The 14,506-nt window shown below is 51.3% G+C and overlaps 1 protein-coding gene across 6 annotated transcripts in view; it reads right to left on the bottom strand.

Moving 5' to 3' along the window:
- Positions 1-14,506, bottom strand: part of KAZN (kazrin, periplakin interacting protein) — a 1,309,958-nt gene that overhangs the window by 172,755 nt on the left and 1,122,697 nt on the right. The window contains exon 1 of one of the 6 annotated variants that reach the window (XM_043485115.1): positions 596-1,039. The exons of 4 other annotated variants lie outside the window; for them this stretch is intronic. In XM_043485115.1, the coding sequence (XP_043341050.1) occupies positions 596-803 (208 nt within the window). In that variant the 5' untranslated portion in view covers positions 804-1,039. Of the gene's footprint in view, positions 1-595; positions 1,040-14,506 lie in introns of those variants that run through there. One more of the 6 variants, XM_043485117.1, reaches the window with a different exon arrangement.

Below are 14,506 nucleotides of genomic sequence, written 5' to 3'. Positions count from 1 at the left end.
CGCTGTTCTCCGCTTGGGGCGGATTAGCCAACGATACATAATTAGACCACTGCATTTGTGTCTCCTCCGCGGCAATTTCTCTTTCTGCCTTAGTCGTTCAAGTGTAAGAGAAATCTCTTCGCTCCTGGCAAAACCGAGTCATCACTTTCGTCTGCGAGGGGCGGCGGGAAGGCAGCGCTCCCCTCGGCACTTGATGGGGTTGCCAGGTGGGTTACAGGTTTGGTCACAGGGGGCCTCCCCAACTCAGTGCGAGGCTGGCCTCATTCCCACGCTTCCCAGAACAGGCGCGGGATCCGGCCCAGACCCGGCTCTCCCGGCGCCGCGGGATCGCACGGCTCGCGTGGCCTTGACCTCCCTCGGCAGCTCCCTACCGGGCTCTGCCGGAAAGCCGCCGAGCCCCGAAACCCCCAGGCTGAGGACTAACTCCGCGTCCGCGCGCCTCCTCCTGCACCCCGGCCGGCGCTCGGGTCTCCGAGTGCGGCGAGAACTTTGTCACCAGCGGCTGCCGGATCCCGGTCGGGAGCGCCCCCGCGCGCCCGGCCTGGCGCTCCCGGGCCTGCGGCCGCGCCGCCCTCCCCTCTCGGCGCGCACCTACCCAGCTGGCTGCAGTCGCCATCCGCTCGAGCTGAGGGTGCCCCGGCGCGGGGCCGATCGCTCGATCCCGCCGCGTCCGCACTCGGCTCGCAGACTGCGGGCCCCGGGGGGCGCGCCGGCCCGGCCCCTGCCCCGCAGGAAGGCGCCGGCTCGCCCTGCGCCGCGAGCTGGCGGACGCGCTCCCAGGTGCCAGAGTCGGCGGCCCGCATGCCGCGTGCCCGGGGGGCGCTGCCCGCGGCGGCGCGGGGGGCTCCGACGGCGGGCGCCGGGCTCACAGCCCGCGGGGTCGTCGCCGCATCGGGGCGCAGCCGAGCGCCGCCCCGGCCGCCCGCCCGGCGGCCCGCGCGCGCCGGACCAGGGCTCTCCGTCCGGCCGGACGCCCGGCTGTCCGCTGCCGCCGTAAGCGAGGAATTCGGCCGCGGAGTCTCTCACGTGGGAACGACTCTCACTCCCGCGGCTCCTCCTCCCGCTCCTTCCGGGCTGGCGAGCACCGCCGCTCGCCCCGCCCCCGACCCCGCCCCCGCCCCCTCCGCGGCGCCCAGACTCGCCCCGAGGCCCGGCAGAGCGCCGCGACGCCCCTTTGTGCGTCGGGCTCTGGCCACTTGATACATTCGCAGCGTGGTCATTCCTAGAGAAACTCAGGGTTAGAAAGAAGGGCAGTGTCACAGGGCTTGGGAGTGACAGGCCTGAATCCAGGTAGCCCAGCCTGCATGTGTCTCTCTACTTTGCTGACTGACACCCTTGGGACAGCCTTGCTGGAGAGCTGAAGTCCCAGCAAGTGGCCGGGAGAGGGCGGAAAAAGCAGGCACGAAAAGGGGTGGGCCCTCTGGGACACTTCCTTCACTCACCTGGACTGTGCGGCCAGTCCGGCTTTAAGTGCACACAGTACTGAGCTCAACGGCTGTGCTAGCGGGGAAGAAAATTGATACCGTCTATACCCGTGAGGAAGCACTGGTGGGGGACCCTATGTCTGCACCTCAATCCTCCGTCTCAGCTTCCCTATCTATAAAAATGGGACATCAGCCCTTCTCACCCTATCATCAGAGCTAGGTATGAACTCCCCTCTTGGGGGGTTGGGGGGCGGGCATGTGGCAGCTGCAGTGGTTCCAGGGGAGACCAGGGTCTGGGTCCCTGCGCCACGGGTTATTAGGCCAGCCAAGCTCTGTAGGAGGTGACACCCTGAAGGGGCTGCAAATCCGAGCCCGCCCACTCCAGTGGGTGCTCCCGTCGCTGGCAGAGTTCGCTGTAAAGTGAACCCATCAGCTCTGAACCCGCTTTGATCTGAAGATTATGATACTCTTTAGAAGGACTAATTATCTCCTTGCAGCCCCAGGAGGCAGGTCCCGTAGACATGGGAAGGTGAGGCTACCTGGCTGGGTGAGGAGTCACACACTTTCTCTGGTGTCCTCAGCCTCCCGCCTCCAGGCAGCATGCACCCCAGCTCCTCCAGGCCTGGCTCAGTCACCTATGGATTCCACTGGCCCACGCCTGAGCTCTGGGAACTTCTAGGTCCTGGCATATGGCTCTCCGACCAGCGATGGGAACCAAATTTTTCTCTCCGCACCCTCCATCCTGCGCCGGTGCAAGTCTGGCTGCCTCAGATCCTCTGCTCCTGTCTAATGGGACCCTCCGCTGCCCAGTGGAGAGCGGACAGGTACATAAAATCTTAGTGATGCTCCCAGCTCAGAAGAAAACCATCCATGGGGTTAAACGCCCATACTGCTCTGGGAGAAGGAAACTGACCCCACACCATGTGACAAGAGATGCTGGGGCTCCCCCAAGTCCTCTGCCTTTGCTGGGAAAAATGGCAGAACAGAACAAAAGAAAGATCACTCTGAGCCCTCACGGGAGAAGCTGGGAGGGTCTGTCATTCTGGAGACATCTGGTCCTGGAGACTCTGTTTCGGATGATTTCAGGGACATGACTGAGGGCGGAGGGACAGCAGGGACTGCTGTGGTCTGCTTTATAGGGCATTTAGACTTAGAAAGTCTTTGCATATTAAACTCATAGGGAGGTTCTTCACTTCTACAAAGAAACACGCTCTTTCCCGTATTTCTTCAAGTACATAGAACTCTTGGTCAGTCTCCTATTTTTCCCATTTTTCATAGAAACATTCACTTCCCTCTTCACTTCGTAAGGAGGACACAGCAGCGCAAGCACAGATATGAGCACTTGCCACTTGGATTCCATGTCAGGGAGACCTTAGGGAGTGGCGGGGACTGTGGCAAACAAGAGGGTTAGGGTTAGAGTTAGAGGCGGCAGTAGATGGTTGTCATATAGGAATTTGGCTCCAGTGTTACCAGAGGTTCCATTTTTTGTTTTTTTTTTTTTTTGGAGCTACTAGGAATGTGAATTTTGATGTGAAACCTAAGTTTGAAATATTGGCAACTTTTTAAAACCTAAGAAGAAAGAGGAGAAAGAACAACGAGGTCAATATGTCTAGAAATTTCTGTTTGGCTCACTGGCCACAGGTGCTCACTGGTCTCCTGTGCAACCTCTATAGAGTCTGCACGTGTTTACTACTGACGTTTCAATGATCCAAGCTATTTCTCAAGCTCCCAACCCTGGGGAGTTTCTGCTGCTCTCCTTTCTCAGCAAAGTTTGGCCTGGCTCGTGTGTGTATGTGTGTGTCTCCCACACTCAGGACTAGGACTTCATATGCAATTTGGGCCCACCTGCCCTCGCTTTCTGGGATTTTCTGATGACCCAGGCCTCCCCTAGTCAACTTCAGCCTCTCTGTCTCCCTGTTCACAACTCTACTAGCAGGCAAATCTGTGACAGCAGCGGCAGCCTGCAGCCTTCCAGAAAACCATCCATCTGCCTTGAGTGGGAGGTTTTTCCTCTTCGAGGTATGTTTCTGATTATGAGGATGTCCTGGGCCCAGGAGACATTTCTGCTCAACTCTGCAACAGGAAATGCGGGAGCCAGGGAACGACACCCCGTTTTCCAGGAATGGCACCTCCAAGGTGGTTTGTATTGAAGACTCCAAGACCGGGCTGGCTTCTGAATGTGCCGCCTTGCACTGGGGTTTTGTCATCACTTTGACATTCTTAAATTAGTTTTGAACTAGGGGCCTCACACGTTCATTTTGCATTGGGACCCACAAATTATGTAGCTGGGCCTTCTTCCAGAAGACCTGCTGGCCTCCCTGGGGGATGCTGAGAATTGATGTTGGAGACAGCTGGGCCTGGGTTTGGCTCTCTCTGTCCTTCTCTGTCCTTCTGGGTACACTGTGCCCAGCCTCTGTAAGGCAGTGGGAAAGGAGGATTTTGGGTGAGGAGAAAGGAATCGTCCCCTCCAGTCCTCCTGACTACTCATAAGGAGCAAAGGCAAAGTGAGAATTCAAAGTGGGGGGGTGGGTGGGGTGGGGATTGGCAACCCAGCCCAAGGGTTGGGAGGCTGCTCTAGTTATAAACTCTGAGGCCAGACAGTGTCCCCATGACCCTGACCTCAGGCCAACAGGGCACCACCAAAGGAAACAAAAAGGAGGCTGGGGGTCAGGGACATCAGGGGTCAGCGCAATTCCCATTCACAGTGCCCCTTCATTCCCAAGGAAACTTCCTTTAGCTCACAGGAGTAAGTGACATGACAAGATATATTTGACTTAAGGAACAAAACCCAGAAACCTTATATTAAAAATCCCACTATATTCAATATCTGCTTGAAATTGAATATTTGAATCCACTGGAATTTTTCAGGGTTTTTTTTTTCTTGACTATATTTTTAGTATTTGTAGAAGAGGTTTAACTGATATCTTCCAGCCAAAATTACTCTTTTTAAAGATCTACAAGATCTACCTGGCACTCAGCCAAGGTAGCAACAGTGGATTCTCAAGACTGGAGCGTTTTGTCTGTAACACCCTCGTGAATTCCCGGAGTCTGGAGTCCTGGATAGCAATCTCCTAGCTTGTGTGTAACTGTGGAAAAGGGTCGTTCTGTCTCTGCATCTAAGCGCCCTCACCGGCAAAAGCAAAATGAAGGGCTGGATTAGCAGAGGAGGGCGTTCCCAACTCTGCCCATTGTGGGTGAGTGGGTCTTTTCTAATCCTTCTCATGGTGGCTGAGGGGGTATGTGTGTTCTGTGTGTGTTGCTAGTAGTGATAACAAGTGTATTCGCTATCTATTGCTGCGTGACAAATCACCCCAAATTGCGGAGACTTGAGACAACAAGCATTTATTATCTCTCAGTTTCTGTGGGTCAGGAGACCAGGGTGGCCTAGCTGGGTGCCTCAGGTTCAGGGCTTCTGCCTAGACTGCTGGCAAGGTGTCAGCCAGGGCTCCATTCAACTTAGGGCTCTCCTTGGGGAGCAACTACTCCCTAGCAAGATTCAGTTTCTTATGGTGGACTGAGACCCTCCACACCTCCTTGGCTGTGGGCCCTGAAGCCACCCTCCACTCTTGGCCATAGAGTTGTAGATCCTCTTGAAAAATTGCAGCTTGCTTCCCCCTTGGGCTCCAGGAAAGAGCAAGAGAGGGCGTGCACAAGATGGAGACTACTGTCTCTGTAACCTAATTTTTTAAAAAATATTTTTTATTTTGTATTGGGGTATAGCCAATTAACAATGTTGTGATAGTTTGAGATGGACAGCAAAGGGACTCAGCCATATATATCCATGTATCCATCCTCACCCAAACTCCCCTCCCATCCAGGCTGCCACATAACATTGAGCAGAGTTCCCCCTATGCTATATAGCAGGTCCTTGTTGGTTACCCATTTTAAATATAGCAGTGTGTACACGCTGATCACAAACTTCCTAATTATCTCTTCCTCCTCCATCCTTCCTCCCTGGCAACCATAAATTCATTCTCTAAGTTGGTGAGTTGGTTTCTGTTTTGTAGATAAGTTCATTTGTCTCATCATTTTAGATTCTGCATATCAGGGAAGTCATAAGATATTTCTCCTTCTTTGTTTGACACTGTAACCTAATCTTGGAAATGGCAACCATCACCTTTCCCCTGTTCTGTTCATTAGAAGGGAATCACTAGGTCCTGCCCACAGTGGATGGGAGGGGTGACAAGACACTGTGACCACCAGGAGGCAAGGATCAGTGAGGGCCATCCTGGGTGCTGCACACCCCTGGAGGCTGGAGACACATTCTCTGGAGGCAGAGAGACCAGGACTCAAGTCCCGGTTCTGACACACACAAGTGTATAATCTAGAACATACGATTTCAGCCCAGCAGCCTTGGGCCCCTCATCTGTCAGATGGAGGTGACTGTGGTCATTACTCTGTAGGGTTGTGGTAGGAGGTTTTTGCACATGCAGAGCTCTGAATGGTGCGTGTTGTCATCGCTAAGTTGCGTCCAACTCTTTTGTGATCCCATGAACTGTAGCCTGCCAGGCTCCTCTGTCCATGGGATTCTCCAGGCAAGAATACTGGAGTGGGTTGTCATTTCCTTCTCCAGGGGATCTTTCTGACCCAGGGATTGAACCCACATCTCCTGCATTGGCAGACAGATTCCTTACCACTGAGCCACCGGTGCTTCATACAAAGTAAACCCTCAAAAAAGTGAGCCTGAAGACATGGCTGGAGGAGGCCGGAGCGACGTGTCTTTTGCTTTTGAGCCAGATAAGCACTCCGGCTATCTCCATGGAGATCTGCAGCTTGTGATCTATTTCTCAGAGGTCCTTCCAGCAGGCCCCAGGATGCCTCTGTGGCCGAGGCCACCGTGGGGATGGTATCGATCTCCTCTTCTTCCCTCGGCCATCCCCATAGGCCTCTGGGGCACAGGTGCAGTGGGAAGGATTAGACTGGTATTTTCCCCTGAAACCTTCTTAGACCTCAGCCCTTGGAGGCTGGAGGATTTTAGCCCCTGTCCATCCTGCCATCTGTCCTGGGGAGGCCTTCTTGGCTGGAGACTTTTGTGTGCCTGTCATGGGCTCACCGATACCTTTGCTGATCTTTCCTGGGCCCCAAACGACCTTTCGAGGATCCTGATCCTCTTTGGAGGTTTCCAAAGGACCTGCCCTGGAGGCAGATGCTTATCCCAGATCCAGAGACTGAAGTGTTTTCACCAAGTACAGCTGGCCTCCATGCCCTGCCTGTCAGACCATCTTGTATTCCAAATTAGATTCGGAATTGCACCAAAAGGAAAAATTCCTTCCTCATCCAGAAGCCACATCTCTCCCATTTTCTCTAAGGCTCTTTTGAGCAAGTTCATATCAAACAGAGAGGTTTCTACAGAAAGTTGAAATGTTGCAGCTTATTCAGGATCATTGGGCTTCCCGGGTGGCTCAAGTGGTAAAGAATCTGCCTGTCAATTCAGGAGACGCAAGAGACACGGGTTTGATCCCTGAGTCTGGAAGATTCCCTGGAAGAGGAAATGGCAACCCACTCCAGTATTCTTGCCTGGAAAATCCCACGGAGAGAGGAGCTTGGCGGGCTACAGTCCATGGGGTCCCAAAGAGTTGGACACAACTTAGCAACTGAACACACACAGCATTCAGAATAAATAACAATAACATCAAAATACTATGACTTCTAATAATAATATTGGCAAACATTTATATAGTGCTTACTATATAACCTTCCCAACAATTCTGAGAATTATATGTACTATTATTATCATCCTCATTTTACAAATTTTACAAACAGACACAGAAGTAAAGTCATTTAGCCAAAGACACACAGCCAATAAATGATGTAGGCAGGACTCAAGCTTAATGTAGTCTGGCTGCAGAGTCTGGGCTAATAACCATCAAGCTACCTTGGTAACAATGTCATTGACTGAGCACTTACTTCACCCGAGGGACTTTCCTTTCTAGCTCATTCAACCCTGCACCCTATCCCCATGTCCCAGATGAGAAAACTGAAGTTTAGGGAAGACAAAGGGTCTTATCCCAGTTGATGTGGCTGGTAAACGCGGGGTTGGGATTCTCACCCTCAGAAATGAGGGTTGTTCTCAGGTAGAACACCTTGCACATCAGGGTTATGGAGAACTGTGGGCATAGTGGAATGGTCAACCCTTCCATGATTAACTCCTGAAGTCAGGAAAACTTCAGGGAACCCTCAGGAGACATCTGGGGATGGGGCCTCTGCTGCCCCCAGTGGCCACTGTCAGTACTTCCCCTTCCTCAACTGGGGTCCTCAACTGGGGGTGTTGGTTCCTGGGAACAGGACCACTATGTTCACCACCACAATTTTCAGGCCCCATGTCTCCATGTCCTACGTGTGAGCCAAGAGACACAGAGGCTATGGGCCAGGGAGTGCCCAATATAAGAATAATGTTTACTGGGACTTCCCTGGTAGTCCAGTGGTTAAGAATCTGCCTTGCAATGCAGGGGACTGCATGATTGATCCCTGGTCAAGGAACTAAGATCCCACATGTCCCAGAGCAACTCAGTCCACGTGCCGCAATCAGGGAGCCCCTGTGCTGCAACAAAAACCCCACATGCAACCAAGATATCTCAAGTGCTGCATCTAAGACCTGGTGCAACCAAATTAATTAATTAATTTTAAAATAAAGAATAATGTTTACTGAGCCCTTCCACCTCTGTACCACGCACTCTGCTATGTACTCATTATTGTTCAGTTGCTAAGTCGTGTCTCACTCTGCGACCCCATGGACTGCAGCATACCAGGCTTCCCTGTCCTTTACTATCTCCCTGAGTTTGCTCAAACTCACGTCCATTGAGTCAGTGATGCCATCCAACCACCTCATCCTCATTACTTAAATGTTATAATTTAATTTATCAGCACACAGATAGAATCATCATTGTTAAGGGTTATTTATAGTATATGGATGGGTTTCTCAGGTGGCTCAGTGGGTAAAGTATCCATCTGCAATTCAAGAGAAGTGTTCAATCCCTGGGTTGGGAAGATCCTCTGAAGAAGGAAATGGCAACCCATTCCAGTATGGAGAATTCCATGGACAGAGGAGCCTGGTGGGCTACGGTTCACAGGGTTGCACAGAGTTGGACATGACTGAAGTGACTGAGCACACAGGCACGCATAATATTGGATAGAGCACTTTACACATATGAGTTCATTTTAACTCTCACAACACTGTGTAAGTATGCTCACAATCCTCATTTTATCAATGAGGAAGCCAAGGAACAGAGAGTTTTAGTAGCTTGCCTGAGGTTACACAGTAGAACAGGATGAAGCCAGGAGTCACAGGCAGGCAATTCTGCCTCCAGAGCCAGTTTTCTTAATTATTATGCTATCTTATATTATTATAAAAATTATTATTTTTCTGATCTACAGTTGAAGAAACCGAGGCTTAGATAGGTGGAAGGATTTGTCTAAGATCACATAGCTGGGAAGTTTAGACTCAGTATTTCAACCATGTCTGTCTTCATTTATTCATTCATTGACTCAACAAATACTGACTGTGCACCAACCATGTGCTAGGCAGCGTACTGGGCTCTGGCTGTAAAGCACCATGCAGGTTAGCTTGCCACGGGCACCTGGGGTCTACCAGCATGTGACACCATGCGATGGGTTGCCAAGTCCTTCTCCAGGGGATCTTCCTGACCCAGGAATCGAATCTTTGTCTCTTCCATCTCCTGCATTGGCAGGTGGGTTCTTTACCACTAGTGCCACCTGGGAAGCCCCAGGCCTGAGGCAGACTCCCAGAAAGACTGGCAATTTCTGCAAAGAAGAAAGTGTTCTCCCTTCCTGGAAACAGGAAGGACCTGGATTCCTAGATCACCGCTCTCCCAGCTTCATCTCCACAGCTATAACCTGCAGAATGGCTCTTATAAGATCATGGAGAAGAATACCAATTAGACTTGGGAGAGGCCATGGCAAGGGTCTGCGGCATGGAGTTCTACACTTCTCTTTCAGAGTTGGGCAAGCCAGACCACCTTCCTGGGGCCTCAGTCTCCCCACCAGTGAAATGAGGATAAGAACACTTGCCTATCTCTCTTTCCACAACTGTCCTGTGAGGAACAAGAGACCAGAGGTAGAAAAACCCATATAACCGCAGAAAGCCAAACAGCCAGCCAGGCTGCAGGGCCAGTTCGGTTAAGGAACGATTTGCTTATTTCCTTGTTTATTTCATTGAGTCCACATGTGCCATGAGTCCACTGCTGTTTTAGATACTGTGAGGAAGGTCACTGAGTGTAGTCCACCTGGACATTCAGATGAGATGAATTGCTGGCAGATATGACTTTGATTATGACTGTCTGTGCTGCAGAGGCCTTACCACTGGGGCAGTGATGAGTCCTTCCCCAGGGAAACAAAATTGTCCCAAAGCCCAGGCTAGCAAACAGCTTCAAGATTCGGCATGCAGGGTGAGCACTGAGGCCCAGAGACCCTGACCTGGCCTGTCTCTTTAAGGCTTAAAGTGTTAATCTCTCCTAAAGCAACTGCTGTCACAGAGGCCACAAGCAAGTTGGAACCATGGAGAAAGACCCTTGTGCAAAGGCCTGGGTCTTTCCTGTGAAGGTCTCTGTTGTTCAGTCGCTAAGTCGTATCTAACTCTTTGCGACCCCATGGACTATAGCACGCCAGGCTTCCCTGTCCTTCACCATCTCCCAGAGCTTGCTCAAATTCATGTCCATTGAGTCAGTGATGCCATCCGACCATCTCTGAGCTACCTGCAAATAGTAATTAGGCATCTCAACACCGAGGTGGATTTATCTGCTCACAGAAAAAGCTGGCTTCTCCCTCTGAGAAAAGAAAGGAAAAAAGTCCAGAGAGTCTCAGATATTTGCCTAGAGACACACAGCAAATCAGGGGCCCAAGTAGACTGACCTCAGAAAGCCCTACAGCGTCCCTGAACTAGCTGTATCAGCACCCTTCCTGTGCATTTTTGAGAAATGCAAATCCTCTTCCCCACCCCCACCTCCTGAGTCAGAAATTCCTGGGGTGAGGCCTGACAAGTCTGTCTCAACAGCCCTCTCCAGGTAACCCTGATGCTGATAAAGGTGAGGGCCACCGCCATTGCCTGGAGCCAAGACTGCTAGTTCTTCCTGTCCTTCTGAGTGGGTGGGGAGGAATGAGGCCGTGGAGTGTAGGGTCATTTTTTCAGTGGCTGTACGTCCCCCTTGGGTGATCTTGCCTGGAGAATTCCATGGACAGAGGAGGGAGTCAGACACGACTGAGCGACTGAGCGACTAACACAGACAGAGACGCACAGACACACAGACACACACACATTGCAGTTACATAACTGTCCCTCCCCCACCCCAATGGCTTTTTGCACGCAGAGTGTGAACCCTGGCGCCCTCCCTAGTTGGGAGGCCACCTGCCTGGGCTCCAGGAGGCCTGTCCGCACATGCCCCAGGCTGCTTTCCTGTAATTATGGGCTTTACCTGCCCGCCCGCCCACCAAAACTCAGGCACGTCAGCCAGAGCGACTCCCGGCTTCTCCCACCCTGTAGGCAGAGCTCGCGCAGCCTAAGTCAGCACCGCACAGCAGATAAAGGGTTCTGTGGCTGCAAGGCCTCCAGCAAAGCCAGGAATGGGCCTGACGCTGCCCCCAGCGGCCCCTGTGTGGGCCAAGCCCAGGAGGAAGAACGTTTTGCACCCTGGACATCAGGATGTAACCTTAGGCCCTGGTCTCTGGGTTCTCAGGGCAGAAATTGTCAATGGCCCCTAATCCCACAGGGACTAATTAGAACTTGTTCTAAATTCTTCTTTTCTCAGAATTGTCCTTTTAATATCTTTGGAACTGGTTTTCGGGAGGCAGATTTGTTGAACAGATATATAGGAAGGACTGTCATTTTCCCCCATGAAGTTTCTCATTAAAACAAACAAGCAGAAATGTGTTTCTAATGTAAAAAAGAGCTGCGTTCTTTTTGTTTTAAAGACCTGACCTTTGAGAGTAGGATGTTTCTCTCAGATTAGAGGCCCCCTGGAGGGATGTTCTGAGATTCCTGGGATGAAGATCAACCCTGCCTCCCCTGTAAATTCAGGGCGGGGACAGGGTTTTAAATTGACACATGCCCATGGCAGGAGGCATGCAACAAGCACTCAAGTTTGCAGACTGATGGAAAGATTCTGGCTCAGGACCTCCCAGTCGTGTGCTAAACTTAACAAGCCCCTTCCATTTCTCCTATGAAAAGTGTCTTAACAAATAATAGCTGCCTTTCACTGTGGGCCCAGGGGTAAGATAGGCCCTCTAGTGGTTTCATTTCATTTAATCCCTCAACTGCCCTCTTGAGACAGGGATCCTGTTGTGATACCCATTTTAAAGCAGGGTAAACTGAGGCGGAGAGAAGAGAGCAGAGGTTGCAACTGGCAGCCCTGGAGCCAACTGTGGCCTGTAAATGTGTTTTCTTTTCCTAGCGTTCTAATAGAAGGCATTGAAAACACCAGTGGCCGACATTTAAAACAGGATAATTTATACCAAAGAATTCAGCTATTTTGGAAAAATCAGGAGGCCTGGTGATAGAACCCCCATTCCATCCCACATGGTAACACTGTGTCCCCTGCCTAGGTGTTCTAGGCATGGAGGCCACAACCACTGATCTTAAACCACAGCTTGTGACAGGCAAAGTCAGGGCTTGTCTGGGTCTGTCCGTCTGTCTATCTGTCTCTCTTTGTGCATCTCACCAGCGCCCACTTCCAGGATAGCCCAATGATAGATCAGAAGGAGCACTGGACAGGGAGTCAGGAGATGTCGGTGTTATTTCTGTTGTCTAGGTGACCTTGGGCCTCAGTTCCCCCATCTATACAATTAGGAGGTGGGATAAAAAGATCTCCCAGAACCCCTCCACTCCTCTCAGCTGCAGAGCCCCCTGGGAAACTGTCCGAGGCTTGCAGACAGGCCACATGTGGGCATGCCCACCTAAGCCATCTTGTGGCCATGAATACCTCTGGGCAGGATTAAATTTTTTTCTGTTTTAAAAATTCTTTTTATTTTATTTTATTTTTTTACAGTAGGCTCTTGTTGGTTATCTATTTCATTTATTTTTAAATTTATTAACATTAATTTATGTACTGGGTCTCACTAACCCGGAACTTTGCCATTGGCACTAGCAGGGCCAACAGTCTGACTCTTCCTAGTGATAGAATGGTGGATTCCACTCTTGGAACAACCTCCAGTATCCATAACCCGATTGCACAGAGAAAAGAGTCCATCAGAGTGACCCAGACTCCCCGCTCTGACATGCAGGATTCCTGAACTGGGAGGTGGAACCAGCTTGTCTCTGCCCAAGTCAGTCTGAGGACAAGAATGCCCGTTGGGCACTGGGGGCCAGCTGGGACTCTGTGCTGCCATGAGGAAATATTCAAGTCCCAGGAACAGAGAGCATTCATCCTCCCTTCTCATTCTTCATCCTACAAACATGTGACAGAGGAGGAGACTGATGCTCAGAGAGGGCGAATGATTGCTCAAGGTCACACAGCAAACCAATGCCAGTGTTGGATGAGAGCTCAGGCTTCTTGATCCCCTTCCAGGGGCACTTGCCATATTCTCTATCGCCTGGGAATTTAGAGCCTTCCACCTCTTTGGAATTGGGCTTCAGAAGGGGGCTGGAGGAGCCCATGTGGGCACAGAGACCATCTGTGTGGTCCAGAGTCCTAGTGTGGGGCTTGTGGATAGTGCCTAAGACCTAAAACCGCTGCAGAGAGAATGGGGACCCTCCGGCCTCAGAGGTCTGAGCTGCCTGAAGCTTCTAGGATGGAAGTTCAGTCCATAGGAAAGGTTGCAAAACTCACAGACATACTCTGGTTTTCCCACATGTTTAAAAAATTTCATATTAGTTGCCAACACTTAAGAAACAGGGAATTTTTTTTTTTCTTTTTTTAAATTCTTTTTTTTTCCCTTACAGTAGGCTCTTATTAGTTGTTTATTTTATTTATTTACTTTTGGCCGTGCTGGGTCTTCGTTGCCGTGCAGGTTTCAGTTGCGGCGAATGGGGGCCGCTCTCCAGTCGCCGGGTGTGGGCTTCTCATGCAGTGGCTCCTCTCGTTGCAGAGCATGGGCTCTACAATGCGCTGGCTTCAGTAGTTGCAGGACATGGACTCTAAAGCACAGGCTCAGCAGCTGTGTGCCTAGGCTTAGTTGCTCCTTGGCATTGGGGTCTTCCCGCATCAGGGATCGAACTCATGTCTCCTGTATTGGCAGGTGGATTCTTTACCACTGAGCCATCAGGGAAGCCCTGGTTACCTATTTTAAACATAGCAATGTGTACATGTCAGTCCCAAACTCTCAGTCTATTCCTCCCCTCCAGCTCTGCCCCACTGGTACATTCATTCTCTAAGTCTGTGAGTCTGTTTCTGTTTTGTAAATAAGAATCAGGGAATTTCACATAAACGATAGGATTTCTGGCTTCTTTTGAAGAGTTTCAAGATATGGCAAAAGCTGGACCACATTTCCACCTGGCTGTGACATGCAGGAGGTGGGTACGTTTCTGCTCATTCACCATCTCCACCACCCTTCCTGATCTCTGTGACCTCCCCGCATGTAGGTTTGGGAAATTCAGACTCCCCCTCTGCAGCCTCTCCTGCTAAAGTGGCCCCTTGCTCATCCTGGCCACGCCTGGGGAAATTCTGGTTATCATTGGTTCTCAATGTGGGGCAGCTTTTGCCCCACAGGGGACACTGGGCCATGCCCGGAGACATTTCTGTTTGTCACAATGAGAGAGGGGAGTTACTACTGGCATCTAATGCGTAGAGGCTGGGGATGCTGCAAAACATACTACGATGCACAGGGCAGTCCCCACAACAAAGAATTATTGGGCCCCAAACATCAGTAGTGCTGAGGTTGAGAAACTGAGCTGAATCCAAATAGCCCTGGGCCAGGAACTGGATCCTAAGAGGGAGGGTCACACTGAGCATCCTGTTAGGAAAGGTGCGAGAAAGCCGGGAGGTGTGAAATGTGGCCCTGGCTGTCTGAGTGCATGGGGGTGGGAGGTGGCCAGCTGAAGAGGAGGCACCCAGAAGTGCAGAGGAGGGGCTCCCCCCACCAGATATATCCACAGGGTCTTGAGGATAGAGGTCAGGATGGGCAGAGATGGGTAG

The sequence above is a fragment of the Cervus canadensis genome, chromosome 13 (assembly GCF_019320065.1).
Source record: "Cervus canadensis isolate Bull #8, Minnesota chromosome 13, ASM1932006v1, whole genome shotgun sequence".
Classification (NCBI taxonomy): domain Eukaryota; kingdom Metazoa; phylum Chordata; class Mammalia; order Artiodactyla; family Cervidae; genus Cervus; species Cervus canadensis.
This window is presented reverse-complemented; position numbering and strand designations above follow the sequence as displayed.